Source organism: Ammospiza caudacuta, chromosome 5, assembly GCF_027887145.1.
Source record: "Ammospiza caudacuta isolate bAmmCau1 chromosome 5, bAmmCau1.pri, whole genome shotgun sequence".
Taxonomy (NCBI): domain Eukaryota; kingdom Metazoa; phylum Chordata; class Aves; order Passeriformes; family Passerellidae; genus Ammospiza; species Ammospiza caudacuta.
Genome location: NC_080597.1, coordinates 28,339,396 through 28,354,232, shown reverse-complemented (window position 1 = coordinate 28,354,232; position 14,837 = coordinate 28,339,396). Strand labels below are relative to the sequence as shown.

General features: G+C 50.4%; 1 protein-coding gene across 1 annotated transcript; it reads right to left on the bottom strand.

The window, feature by feature from the left end:
* Positions 1–2,102: 2,102 nt before the first annotated feature.
* On the bottom strand, positions 2,103–10,819 carry TAB1 (TGF-beta activated kinase 1 (MAP3K7) binding protein 1). Its single transcript, XM_058805932.1, has 11 exons — positions 10,658–10,819; positions 9,882–10,018; positions 9,530–9,683; positions 8,832–8,918; positions 8,144–8,282; positions 7,564–7,677; positions 5,049–5,160; positions 4,798–4,942; positions 4,197–4,419; positions 3,753–3,909; positions 2,103–2,752 (listed from the first exon to the last, which is right to left on the bottom strand). Exons 1-11 carry the CDS (start codon positions 10,817–10,819, stop codon positions 2,545–2,547), a joined length of 1,638 nt encoding a protein of 545 aa, XP_058661915.1. The 3' UTR covers positions 2,103–2,544.
* Positions 10,820–14,837: the final 4,018 nt, after the last annotated feature.

Genomic DNA, 14,837 nt, shown 5'->3' with positions numbered 1-14,837 from the left:
CTCCTTCATTTTAAAGGGGCAGGGGAGAGGAGGTTTTTCCACTGTTGTTACAACCTGCATGTTTCCCCTTGCTCCCTGGGGACAATATTAAATACCAATATTGGCTCACAAGCCTCTTGCCCCTGTACACTATGTTCAGTCTGTTCCTTTGACCTGGACTCCTAAGCCATGGCTCACAAAGCATGCACAGAAAACCTGCCTTCCTCATCTCGCTCCCAGAGGCTGTACAGGCACAGCTTAGTGTGATCCACCCTCTCCTACCCACTTTATTTTTTTGTACTTCCTAAACTGGTAATGATGCCTAAGGATCAGTTTGTTTTGCGTGATCTGCTTTATATAAGTGTGTTGGCAATTCTTAAACTTTTATCTGGAGCATCCACTTGCTGGAGTATTTCCCATTGGAACAGTTCTCAGTATAAGTTCACAAATACCAGAGATAATGGGATGGGGGAATAAGCAAGAAAAACTTGTTTATACAGCTATTGAGATCTGTGCCAGGTTAGGAAACACAGAATACGACAAAACCTTTTCAACTCCATTTTAATCCATACTAGGATCACACTGTCCTGTTAAATAGCCACACAACCATCTGGAGGACTGGGCCCCCAGGTCAAATGACATTTTGGAGCAGCCCTGGACAGCAAGGCCAGGCTGGGCTCAGATACCTGAACTCTCTGCTCCTTGCAGGGCACAGGCAAGGGCAGGGGACAGGGCTGAGAGACTGCCAGCCCCTGTGATGTTCAGCCTTGGGGACAAGGCACCAAACCTCCCGCCACTCTGCTGCCTTTGCCCGCACGCCACTGAACGTCACTGCCCTGGCAGGGCTGGCAGGGTCTCGACAGGAGGTGCCTGTGCTGGCACGTTGAGCACACCCATTCCTCCTGGGAACGGCACGGGGCAGAGAAACGCAAGCGTCTGCAGGCAGGCCGGCAGCGCAGGGAGCCCCGCGGGCACAGCCGTGCCAGCCGCAGCCGGAGGGGCACAGGCGGAGCCGCGCACCCACACACACACCCACACCCACACGGGATCCCTGCTGTGCCTTCCCAGGAAACGGGCATTTCCCACCGCTCTGATCCTGCCCACATGTTTCTCAGTGAGCTCGGGTCTTGCCTCTGGGCACTCAGTGCTGCTTAATTTATCCAAAGGGATAAATCCTCCTCTCCTACTCTCCAGGCTGGCATGCCACAAGTGCCTCAAACCTGCACACCACACCTCAGGGCTTGGCTACACACTGGCCTTAATGACAGCATCCCGTGCTGCATCATCCTAATCCCCTCTCATTCCACTTCTTCCTAAAGTGACAAGGCTGGATGCAAATATAAACGCAGGGAAGAACCCCGGCCAGTTCTGCCTCTTGCCCCTTCTCCTCTGATCCCCTCTAGCCCTCTCCTGGCTTTGCCTGGTGCCTCACCGCAGTGCCCCAGAGGTACCAGGTGCCGCGGGTCAGCCCCCAGGCCTCCGGGTTTGCAGGGAGCTGGGAGGCTCGAGGGGACGGCTGGAGGCGGGAGGGAAGAGCCTCACTTGCCGCCTGCCGTCAGAAATCTGAACTGAAGAGGAGGATTGCCGTGATCCCGACGCCCCGGCCAGCAGGGCCAGGCCGGGCTCACGGCGGTGCGCAGGCAGCAGGACCCTCCTCTCGCTGCACAGCTCCCCGCTCCGACACGAGGCTGCCCATCTGCATCTTCCAGGCACCATGAGAGCTGTGACCTCCAGCTGTGCACCACCAGCTGCCTGTACAGGGAAACTTCATTACAAACTCCACCTGCCCTCTACACCTTTCCAGATGGCCTACTTTAAGGGGAAAAACATGCATTTTACCTACAAAAAACAATAACCCGTATTTATGGTTTGACTCTAAGCCATAATTCAGTGCCAAAGCTCAGCAAGTAAGTAAACAAAGAGCTTATGCCTTAAATTCACCTGCAAGGCTTCAGGCCACTTTTTCAGCAGAAGCTTTCCTCCTGCAAGGTGCAAGACTCAGTTCAGGAGGAACAGAAGGTTTCACCAGGAGGAGCTGTCACACCCACACACGACATTATAAGGAAGAGAGCAAGCCACACGGGTGCCAATGACTGTAGCTATAAGTTATTTATTCTGCAAAATAGAGGTATCTTCTATGGAGTTGAACACTGGAATCACAGCATTATGAATTGAGTTGTGGAAACATTATGACAGCACACACACACACACGCAGGCACACACGTGTACACCTACACACGCACACACACGCAGCCTTGGCATGGGCCCGGCTCCTGCAGCATCCACAAGGAGCCCTCTCCACACCTTTATTTGCTAAAACCTGCAGTGAGGGCTGCATTCAAAACCCTTTCCCCTATTCACAGGGCTTCCCAGGGCTGGGCAGGATTGGGAGCAGGGCACAGGCAACACGTGTGTAGTGCACAAGATCCCCTGCTCAGTGTGCAGCACATCCTGGACAGGAGTTAGCTGTGGGCAAAAGGCAGCCCTCAGTGGAACACTCTGACCCTTGCCTCAGTCTCTGCTCACACAGAGGAGCACAGGGTGTCTGCAGGAGGCAGACACAAGTTAGGACACAGTCAGTGCTCCCTGCTCGCCATGGTCCATGTTCCAGAGCCGGTAAAACTCTGCGAAATCCACGTAGGGCTCCACACGGCCATCCTCGTCGGGCTGCAGCGAGTGGGCAGGGCGGGAGCGGAACAGACCTCCGTCCGAACTCGAGCTGCTGCTCTGCGTGTGAGTGTTGGTCGACTGCAGCGTCACTGTTGGGCTTTGGCTAAGGGGGCAGAAAGAGAGAACATAAACATCTTTATTCTACTCCACCTGATGCACTGGCAAGAAAAGCACCAGAACAAGCACCAGTTTCTCCACAGATCAAGCTGTCCTAGCAGACAGGTAAAAAGTTACAGTCACTTGCTCTATGAGAGCACTCAAAGTGTTAAGAACTGATTGGAATTGACAAACATCAAAGGAATCTGATTCACATTAACTGGAAGGCCTTAAGTACAACCAGGCATCTGAGGAACAGAGAGGAAGCAGAAAAACCAGGCATGCACTCCGCTGGCCTCCCCATACCCAGAACAGTATGAGCTTTACGGGAAGAGTCTGGCAGCGAGGAAAGCTATTCTTGCATGACCTGTGCTGCAGCCAAGGCAGCTCCAGTGCGTCAGCCTCATTGTTTCTGGAGCTAGAGCACAATACCCACAGCGCTTCTTCACTGAGCAGTGTGTACACACCATGCTGTGCCAAGGGCTCAGCCTAAACCACAGCCACTAACTAGTATGACCCTGCAGACTGGATCCAAAGGGGACCCAATTCTAACCTTTTTTATCCTAGGCAGTGCCTGTAAGCAAATCAGCTTCAGCAATGCAGCCTCTCCAAGAGCCTTACAGGTGACCTGCATAATCCCTCTTCCTTGCTGCAATGAAGGGCACCCACACTCCCTCTGTGCACAGCACCCAACACACTTGGCACAAGAGGTCCAAAGAGAAGGGCTGCTCATTGCCAGAATGCCCTCCATGAACAGCAGCAGATGCTGCTCCCAGGGCATGTTGCCAGAGCTGGCTTCAGAGCTGTTGCTTCACTCATTCCCACTCCTCACGCAATCGCCTTCCAGCTAACACGTTATGTTGGCTGTCAGTGCTGTAGTGGGGGGAGCACACTCCAGATAAGGGACTGACTGACTGACAGGTAACTGACAGCTGTCTCTGCTTTTCAACCACTTTATGCAGTGTGAGGTGCAGGGAAAACTGGGTAGCGAGAGAGCAGGACTTTACTTAGTGAGGGTGGGAGTGGCTTCGTCCAGAGTTGAGCTGCTGTGAGCACCATTGACCATCTGGCCTTGAGAAGGCATGACAAGAGACAGCGTGACACTTGTCTTGCTTGTGCTTTGGGAGCTGGAATATGGCACAGAGACTGGGTACACACGGCCTCCTAAGAAGGGAAAAAACAGAAGCTATAAAATGCAATTCAGACATGAGCAACTGCAGGTGCAGCACAGCAGCAAAAAACCCCAAGAATTTGTATCAAAGTGCCCTTGATGCTGTACTGTATCCTGTCAAATTGTCACAGATTCCACAACTCAAAAGCCAATAATCTTGTTTAATAAGAAAATTCCTTCTACACCAACAACCTCCTCTCCCAGTGTGAGGTGAGGGCTGGATCAATCAAGAGATCTTATCTTCCTCACCCCATTTTGTTTCATTCTCTCCCCAACACACCTTGCGTTGGTGTCAGCGTGGGCTGGCTCATCTCACCCAGGGGGTACCCAAAATTCCTCACAAGCAGCGTCATGTCTTCGTGACGGGGACAGAACTTAGACCGCTCCCCACCACTGGCGAAAGTGTCACAGTGAATGCGCTTAACCCGGTCCACCACTGCTTGTGCCACAGCATCCAGCGACGTCTGCTTGGCAAACTCTGTGGCTATCATGGCTGCAATTTCCTGAGCAGAGAAGGGGGAAAAAAAATCACCAAAGGAAAGATTTCTAGGAGATTTTGGAGGAAACCTTTTCCTGCCATCTGATCTAAGAGTTTTTATGGCAACTGATCTGACTGTGATGCTTACCTGCTGATAATGTGCCTTTGTGCCTTGAGTCATCCCACTCCCTTTAATGAGCTACTCCTAAGGGACAGGCAGCTGCCAAGAGGAATGGGCTTGGCAAAGCAACTCCCACATTATTAGACTGGAATGGGGTGGCACAGGCATTCAGCCTGTCCAACAGTGACAGCACAGATGAGGAGGACAGCCTGTATGAGAGCAGCTGACACCACTGGAGTGAGTCAGTATCCACAGGAATGTTTCCCTTGTGAGCAGGCTCACCTGGTTGGCCTGCCCAGGCCCATGGGCTGCCTCCAGTGCTTTGTAGAGCCCTTCGGACATGAGCACCAAGAAGCCCGTCACCCCATCCAGCGAGTGCCCTCCGTGGATTTCAGGCTCTGCTATGATGGGCTTAGATTTAGCAGCACTGGAAGGAGACAGTAATTTGGCATTTAATGGTGACATAGGAGCTCAGAAGGGAGTGATCATGAAGAAAAGGAGGGCTTGAAAGCCCACAGTTGAGTTTTTCTGACCTGAGCAGTTCAATATCGGTATAGCCGTACTTGACTTTGTAATCTCCAATGCGCCGAGTGCTTTCCTGCCCACGAATAGTTCCCACTTGTTTTATTTTCCCTGCATCCAAGCCTGTCAGATTGAAAACCAAAAATGCTTAATTAACTTTGTGAAACTTGCAGAACTTCCTCTGAGAAAAGAAATATCCACAGTTACACAGAACTGTAAGACAAAACGAGACACTGAAGAATCATCAGGAGCTAACTGGAGCAAAGGAGTAACTGTGTTTGAAGGGACACCTTCTCCTTAGTTCCCAGCTGGGAAGAAGAGAGAAGGAGGGAGACACACACAGCAAAACAGGCATGAGCTGAATGCAACAGCTGGCCCTGAGACAAAGTCCACATCCTGGTCCAAAGGCACCAGCAGCAGCTGGCCTGGCTGCACGAGCATTTGCTGAAAAGGCAGGGGAACACCTGTACCTGCCAGCTCTGGACTGTGTGATGGGAGGAGAAGGCAGGAACAAGGACAATAATCGTGAAGGATCCTGCTTTTTCTTCCAGCTGTAACTGACCCCTGCTCCTAAGCTCCACATGGCAATTCCACTAACACATGAGACTAAAGAGAGAGACTGTGGAGTCTCCCTCACTGGAGATATTGAAGAACCTGTACAACGTGCTCAGGGATGACCCTCCTTGAGCAGGAGCTTGGACCAGATGATCCACTGTGGTCCCTTCCAACCTTACCCATGCTGTGATTCCGAGAAAAGGAGAGCTGTCTACAAGAGGCACTGAATTTGCTCAAGTGCTCAAATTGATGTGGCTACTCCTAAAATAACAATGATCAAGCAAGTATTTCTATAACTAAACTTATGGTGATACAGGGCCTAGGAAGTAATCCCACCTTGAAAAAAGTTCTAACAGGGACCATCTGAGTGCTGCTGCTGTTTGAGGCAGGACTCGTAGCAGAGATAATCCACTTACCTGTTCTGTTCTGGCAACCCCCCTTTCCTCATACCTAGAGCTATCAGCCAGAAAACACTGAGATTTAATCTAGGGATGACTGTCCTGAGTACAAGGGGAAGGCAGGGGTCCAGCTGAAACTCCCCCTTTGAGTCAAACCAAGCCTTGCTGCACAGATGGCTCCACACCTACCCCAGCAGTAAGACACAAGTCCTCCATCTGCTGCAGACCACAGCTCACTCATCAACATGGCCTGGCTCGTTTGCCAGCTCCTGGCAGGGAGGTACATGCCACTGACAGACACACACACAGGCAGGCTCACAGGACACCAAGAGAAGTCATGTCTAAATCACAGCAACTCTCCCAGGGTACTGAACAAGCTGGGATGTGCCAGCTGAAGAATCACAATATCACAAGACCTCTCCCACCCCTCCCCCAAGACAGGGGTGGCACAAGCACCATCATGACAAATGCTACCTCTTATCACTGTGCTTCAACCTAGCCCAAAAACAACCTCCCTTGGGCCCCTAAACAGCCTGTGCACACTGCCTTTTTCCACAAGATCTTCCTTCTGCTGGGACTGTAGGCAGGAGCACCAGTGCTGCACCATGTTAAGGCTGGTACATCTAACAGATCCCTGTTCTCCTATGGACTGCAGGTAAGTTCTGCATTTTTGGCACTAAAAACACTCAAAAAGTCTCTTTCCCTGGATTCTTGTATTCAGTGTTCCATTTCACAGCACATATCCCTAGTGCAGGAGTAGAATGGGAATGAATGAGAAATAGAATAAAAGACCTAGTAGCAGAAATTACCACATCAGGAGCCTCACCCGATAAGAACATATCTGCCAGGTGAATCTAATGAAGAATGCCACCTTAGATCTGCCTAAATAAAAGTACAGGACCCAAGTATCTCAATAAGAAGAATTTGGTACTGGCAATCATACAAGTGGTCTGGGTTAGCTCTAGACCAAGAAAGCAAACATGTCAAACACTGTAAAGGAAAAGAGAAATTGCCTAAAGCAAAATGTCAGCATTAAGAGTTCCGTAGTTATTGATGTGATAGAAGTAAATGCCAGTGCTTGGCCTGGCTCTGTCTGAAGTGAAGCTGCTTTTTTTCAGCAGCAGCTTGTACAAAGGCAAATTGAAATGTACCATCCTGAGGGTGAGGCATAACACAGAACTTAAAGCAGCATAAACTGCGGTTTGCCTCCACAGGAGCCATCATACTTTGTCTGCTTCACTCCTACCCTCCGGCTCTGTGCTTCCACTCCTGCCTTCCTATCAACTGCAGCAACAGCTGGAGGGCAGATCAATGCCACTCTGGCAGCTGGACACAAAATTAACACTCAAAACTTGAAACAAAAGCGTAGTTTTCTGCTGGGTCAGTGAGATGAGCTTGCTCACCCTGTAGCCGCAGAATGGCTAAAAGGCCCAAAAAGAAGGCCCTGACCTTGTCACCTGAAAACATAGTAAGCTTCTTTTTGTGGTTATTTATTGTTCCTGTGGCTTGAGTCAGTCTTGGTACCCCAGTCATGCGATGTTCTCAGCTAAGAACATGACACCCAAACACTCACCCAGCTGAGAGAAGCGAAAGAGCTCATCTTCATTCTCTGTCGTGTGGTCCACGTTGAGCTGAGTCACCTGCAGCCCATCCACCGTGGACTTGCACAGGAGTGCCCGATTGGTACCTGCAGTGGGAGCAGCGAGATCAGGCACCAGATAGCTCTGCTGTTAACAGGGACAACACATCCAAAGGGAAAAGGAGCAGAGACAGGAATAAAGACAGAAAAGAAGAGAAAGGCTCATGTACTGTCTCATCATGATCTCCAAAAAGCAGCCTTGCTAGCAGCATAGTAAGGGCCTGCTAGGCAGCTCTCCATCCAGACCTGAGCTGCTACCTCCCAGGAAGGTTCTCTATTTCACAGTGAACTTGCACTCCTCCTCCCAACCCGCTTTCCCTCTGTTCTTTGGCCACACGTACCAACATCTGCAGGGATGAAGAGTCAGGCTGATTTCAAGTGCTTGTGCAAGCAGCAAGCATACTGCTGCTTGGCCACACACCAAAGAAACTGCGCCCCACATTCAAATGTCTCCCTGGAGCCCCTGGCATCCTCAGGAATGCTGAGACTGAGCCACTGACAAAAACCAACTCACCCACATTGGCGATGTAGAGTTTGTTGTTGAGAACGACAGCCACAATAGCCATGGCTCCTCCAGAGATCTCCTGCTCTACAACCTTCAACCTCTCCACAATCTTCTGGTACTGAGGAGGGAGCTGGTGGTGAGGGACACCCTGGAAGCCAAAATGAGGGGGAAGCTTAAACTCACAGTCCACAACACAGAAATCACAGCTGGAATAAAAATTCTGCGGGGAGGGGACTCATCTTGAAATGCCTTGGCCTTGTGTCATACCTGTACAAGACATAAAATTTTCTGTTCAATCCTATCGAATGACACAGCTTTGATATAATTCTGGAGAGGACAGTCCAGTACACTTGAAGCCCATACTTGCCCAGATGCCATGCAAATGTGAGGCCTTTCATCTGCATGGCTTTGTCCTGGAAGAGCTACATGCAGAGGCTGCACTCCTCTCTGTGATACACCCAGCTCCTTACTCAGGTGACCAATGTCAGGTCTGAGCAGTGCCAGTACCAACAGTGGGAACTCCGGGAAATGGACCAAGGCACTTGCTGCTCCTCATGCAAGATTCCAGAAGAGAACCATGGAGAAGTAACTTTCACTTACAGCCTCCCTTGGATCAAACTGACTAATGTGCCCAAACCTCACCCAGCAAGCTGGAATGTGGGACCTCCAGCAAGCTCTGCTCTTAAGGTCACATTACCTCTGGTAGCTGAGACTGTAGGCTGGCCTTCTCTGCTAAGGCATCATCAATGGACTCCAGGAAACTTCTTTCCACCACATCAAAAGCCTAAAAAAGACCATAAAGAGAAACAAAGCACTTATTTGATGCCTACAGACTTTGGGGTACTCATCCTCACCTCTCTAAGACCAGCTCATAAGAGTGGATGATCACTGTACCTACAGACTTTCAAGGACCACTACAGCACATTGAAACAATTGTTTCAGCACAACCAGTTAACAGCTTGTAAAAACAATCTGCAACAACTCAAAACAGAAGACAACACCATAAAAATTACATTCACAGCAATGTCAGAGACCTATCTGATCTTGTGTGTTGATCCTGTCACTCAAGAAAGCACACTCACAAATCCATCTCCCCACACATTAACTTCTCCCCTTCACTCACTGTCATCTCCTTCCCAGGCTGACTTGTTCCTACACGTCCAGGGAAGGCTGGCTGCAGCTTCCTGGAGAGCTCTCAGCACTTTGCTGACGGAGCCAGAGGACAGATGGGATGAGGCAGGAGTGAAACAAAGCACTACAGATGCTCAGTATGAGTGCAACTGCAACCACCAGATGTTTCCAACCCCCACAGAAACCAGATGCTGTTCCCCTGATGGCAAAGAGGAGGTGGGTAATGCAAGAAGAAGGAGCTGCTCCCACTCAAAGCTTCTTTACCTGCAGCAGAACTCGACGCACGTCAGCATCGCTGTGGTCTGCGTGGAGCTGGCCCAGCAGCAGTTCTGCAGAGAGCCTCTGACCCACGAAGTTGGTGACTCGGTTGCCATCATAGCCATTGAAGACACCATAGAGGTAGCAGTTGTTCTCACTCCTGCCAAGAGGGCAGAAGCAAAGAGGTCACAGATCTCTGTAAGACATAGATATAAGTAGCAAGTTCCCGTAGCAAGTTCACACCTCTTGCGTGCTCAGGCCCCACCCTCTTCTTCCACATCCTGTGTGACAAACTAAATACCTCTTCCACGTGCACTTGTGTCAGCAGGAGTCAGTGTCCCAGGTGCAACCCACTTACCTGAATTTTAACCAGTTATCTTCCAAGGGGTGACCCTCTGTCCCCTTGCCATCTGCACTGTAGGAACGGTTTGGAGCTGAGCCCACCCCAGAGAGATGGCAGGATGGTAAGTCATCTGTCCAACTGGGCTGCTGTTCCTAGCAGGAAGAGGAAAGAGACCATGTAAACCCCAAGCAGGCTGAAGTGAAGATCGTGGTGCAGTACAGATCACCAGTCCACCCCCACCCTCTTCTCAACCCTTCTCCCTTTGCTAACTAATACACAGCCAATAACTCCACATTTTGCCCTGCAGAACAGTACCACTTACCAAGTGTCCCTTCCTGCTGAGGCTGAGCTCTGGCTGTACTCCGGCTCTTGTTAACAAGAAACCAGATGTGAAATTTGCACGCAAGTTTTGCACTCCATACAGCACAGCACTAGCTTAGCTATGGTGAATCAGATCCTCATGCACCCCTGCCACGGGAGTGCAGGGAAAGCTCTGGATTCCCCCAGGTCTACTCAACCAGGACAAGGGACTGGGCCTGATGCTGCAGCCAGCAATGAGAGACACATCCCTGGGGCCGCCATCTCCAGCCAGGCCTGCAGGCACCAGCTGCCCCCTCGCACAGCGGGCACCCCGAAGCCCGCAGCACCGGCACGGCCCCCCAGCCACCTGTGGCCCACCGTGTGCTGCAGAGCGGCCGGTCCGGCAGCGTGCGGGCCGCTGGCCACGGCGGGACCCCGCAGCGCGGCCCCTGCCCTGAGGCGGCACAGGGGGCGGGAGAGCAGCGACCCACCGCTCGCGGCGGGGGAACCTCCCCCTTCCCACACGGCAGCGCGGGGGGCGGGTGAGGAGGAGGCCCGGGGACTCCCTCGCACCCACCTGGGGGGTGCGTGTGCTCGGAGGGGGGGAAGATGCCACTCACACTCTGCAGCAGACTCCTCCTCTGCGCCGCCATCTTGCAGCGGGAGCGGCCGCCTCCCTCCCTCCGTCCCGCCCGCCCGCCCTCCGCCGCCACAGCTCGGCCCGCTCAGGCCCCGCCCCCGCGCCAGGCGGCGCCGGGCAGGGCCCGGGCCGGAGCCGCGGAACCGGAACGCCTGGAAGTGTGCCTGGCCCTACACCTTCCTTGTGAGGAGTGCCGGTGTCTCCGTTTCCTACCTGTGGCCTTCAGGTGTGTGAGAAAGAAGCACCTGTTGGCCGCCACTGCCAGCGTGTGTGTGTGTGGAGGAGGAGGAAAGGGGAGCAGGGTTGTGAGGATCATGTAATCATGGGATCATCAGGGTTGGAAGGGACGTGTGAGATCGTCCAGTCCGCTTATCCGCCCAGCATTGCCACTGTAAGCCCTAAGACACATCACGCAGCGCCAGGTGCAGATGCTGCAGATGAACACCCCCAGGGATGGGAACACCCCCATCACCTCTGTAGGCAGCTTATTTCAATGCCTGACCACCATAACAGTGGGGGGAAAAATCTCCCGTCTCAGCTTAAGACCATTTCCTCTAGTTCTCTCAATGCAGGCACAGTAGAAGAGACCAGCCCCGACCTCACTAGAACCTCTTTTCATATATTGTAGAGAGCAATGAGGGCTCTTTTTAGCCTCCTTAGACTAAAAAAAACCAGCTCCCTTAGCTGTTCCACATAGGATGTGTTTTCACTGGACCTGGTCCAGCATCTCAGTGTGCTTTTTAAAGTGAGGGACCCAAAACAGAACGCAGTCCTCGAGGTGCCATTGGTACTGTGAATCCTGGATCCTGTGAAATGGGGTCACCCCGAGTGCCAGAGAGCCCTGAGGTAGCCTGGTGTTGAAGTAGGTTCCTTAGTAGTGCATCATGTTCCAAGCAACCTCGAGGGAAGACTCAGCCCAGGTACCAGCTCTCAGCTGCACCCTGTTCCATAGGCACCACATGCATGGCATCCATGTATCTCAGCTTGCAGTCTGTGTCCTGCCCTGTCCCTCTCTCTTTTGCAGGCCATAACAAGGATGTAGTTGGATCATGTCCTCAGGGAAGCAGTCAGAAGGTGTCTAGGACAAATGACAAGTGGTTCTCAATCCTCACCACTGTTTGGAGCAGTTCTTGCTAGTCTCGAGTCAGGGACAACAGTAAAATCACTTGTGTGCCTGCTTGAGCAATGCAGACAAAATCAGAGAGCACTGATTTTGCTCTTATTTGAGATCCTTTATTGGCAGACATAGGCTGTTTCAATTGAATCAGCTCAGCTGGGGAGGAGGGAAGACACAAAATTCAATCTCACTGCTTCCTCAATATTATAAGTCAGCAGAAGAGCATCCCGGGAGCATGAATGGTGTATTTTAATGTGTGTGATGGCCAGCAGTCAGGCTGTGGCAGCAAGGCTTCAGGAAGAGCCCTGTGTGTTTCCCTGTGTGTATTGTGGCTGCAGGGGCTCCAACATGAGAGATGTGCAGTTTCAGTCATGGGCAGCAGCACAGTTGTGGTGAGGGTGGGAGTGTTAAATAGTCTTGACTTCCAGCAGTGGCTTGATACACTCATAATGACATCTTTGTGGCAGATGTATTCGATTCAGATGCACTTCAGAAATAATTGCCAGTTAATTAACCTCATTCTATGGAATGATGGCTTTTGCTGCAGGGTTTTTCTGCCAGAGGATTCCAGCTTCCTTTCCTGTAAATCCTCTGTCTATTGTTTTGTTACATTTCTTTCTTCAAAATATACAAAGATTACAGATCCTTCTCCTTCATGCCAGGCTCACAAATATACAGATATTCAACCAGGATTAGGTACACAGGCAGAATTACTTTTTTTTTAAGCTTCTTTTATGCAAAGATAGAAAAAAATGCAGGATTTGGAACCTGGGTCTACAAACAAGTTTCCTTAGGTTTAGGCTTCTGTGAGCTTGGTCTCAGTGATGTCATTCAGAGCATTCCTGTGGGTAAAGCTGTGAATAGGTACAAATAATTATAGGAATGGGTCTGAAGTCTGTATTAGAAGTAGAATGGACAGATTTAGTACTGACAAAGATTTGTTTTCTTGCCAGTATCAAAAGAAGAATTCCCAGTCCTGTAGAAAAACGCATAGCACAGCATTGTCCATGTCATTAAAAAGCTGCAGGCAAGTGCCTTTGCTTTAAAACAGGATGACACTTTTTCAGCATTGCAGCAGCAGCTTATGGTTATTTAATGCCACTGAAGGTTGCAGTCATGCACCTTGATGAGCACAGTCAGACTCCATCCTTGCTCAGAGCGACACTGAGATCAGCAAGGCTTTGGGTGTGCCTAGAGACTGTCAGCATGTATTGCATTGCAGGGCTGGGAATTTAGGAGTCATTTCTGTCTTCTTCTATCCATAAGTGAGTCCTTTTGAAACTAACAAGAGCAGAGTCTGTGTGTGAGTGTGATAAGGCAGAATGTGAAGTCCATGAGAGAGCAAAACAACTTTCCTAAAGATACAAGATAGAAAATCTGCCACTTTCCTTGTTTGTACAATGGCTTGTCACCTCTTGCAGTTCAAAATGTGCCCTAATTTAAATATCTGGCTTCAGCTCATAGTCACTAATCTTTGTCATTTGGGTTTATCTTTTTTCTGCCAGTTTGTGCTGGAATGCAGACCTGGTGCAAAGCATTTTTTTCTTGGTGAAAATACTTGTGCCAGATTCTGCCTGGATACTCCTGTGGTTCTGTCACTGAGCTTCTGCCCTAACCTTGAGTCAGTCAATTAACTACTTGACCTGGAAAAAATGTGGATAGTAGGATTTAGCAAACGAGGCCATTTGCAGCATTAAATGCATGTTTGTCCAGCATTTCACAGTCCTCCAAAGGAAAGTGCTACAGAAGCTTGTGAGCTGCTCCATTAATGTCTGCTCATTGAAAGCTTTATGCAGCACTTGGAAGATGAAATAGTGCACCGAGTTTCTGTTGGTTGTATTGATCAAACTTAATTTAACCTCTGTTTATGCTTCTTACCCTCTCAGAAATTGCTGTGCCGTATTCCCATGCAGCCAAGATCTCCTCAGGAATGCAGGATATTGGTCACTGAACCTCACCATCCATGCAAAAGTAAATGAATTATATGATTCAGTGGTTACCAGATATACAGCTCCCCCTCTCATGTTGAATTCCCACATTTCTCATTCCTCCCTCCCTCTCTCTCTCTTTTTGTGATTACTCTCCCATTTTCTCTGTCCCCAGTGCTAGAGATTATACACGCAGTATTCCTGGTTCCAAGCTGTTCTGCTGCCTTCCTGGTTTTGTGGAAGCTTTCTATGCAGGAAAGGAAGAAACATGGTCACTACTCTGCTGGATGAAAGATGAACAGCATGACTGAGGAACGTGCCACCATCACATCATGTCGTTTCCCTCTACTGATGATGTGTGACATATGTTTAGGGAGACTTTTTTTCTGTTTTGATGCTAACAGAGGCTGGGACTGGAAAGGAAAGCCATGATTTTTGGCAAAGCTTGCAGGAGGTGACATGGGAAGAAGGAAGGGTCTCTCTGCCAGAGCCAGCTTGCCACACTCGCTCTGCTCCCACGGCAGACAGAAGGGGATGGTGGGGGGGTGCGTTGTGAGGCCTCACACAGCTCCACCCCAAGGTCACCTCATCTGCCTTTACCAGCTTCATCCTGAGGCTTCCCACAGGTACAGGTGCCCTGATACTCATCGTTTCTCTGCAGGCCACTGTTTCCAGCCATGCTGGAAGGGCAGAGAAATAAGATGGGGCAATAAAAAGAACAAATGTTAAGGAAGGAAAGCTGGAAACAACAGATTCCTTCCCCAGCACCCTTTGTGAGAGTTGGAGAGCCAATGAGCCAATGTGGAGAGCTTCTGCCAGAGAAAGGGGGAATGATGAGAGTGTGCTGATCACCCCAAGAGGGAGTCAAACCACTCTGCAAAACAGAGTTTGTACTGTTTTAGGGTAGATGGATTTATGAGGGAGGGAAATGGGTTGTTTCATATAATTTTATTGATCTCCCTGATACACCAACCAGAGTTTCATCT

Bases quoted from the DNA above. Each gene is read 5' to 3' on its own strand.
- TAB1 (XM_058805932.1), bottom strand. From the start codon at position 10,819: ATGGCGGCGCAGAGGAGGAGTCTGCTGCAGAGTGTGAGTGGCATCTTC. The intron at 9,684-9,881 runs GTAAGTGGGTTG...CCCTCTTGGCAG, and splicing joins GATAACTGGTTAAAATTCAG to GAGTGAGAACAACTGCTACC. The intron at 7,678-8,143 runs GTGAGTTGGTTT...CTCCCACTGCAG, and splicing joins ACTCTACATCGCCAATGTGG to GTACCAATCGGGCACTCCTG.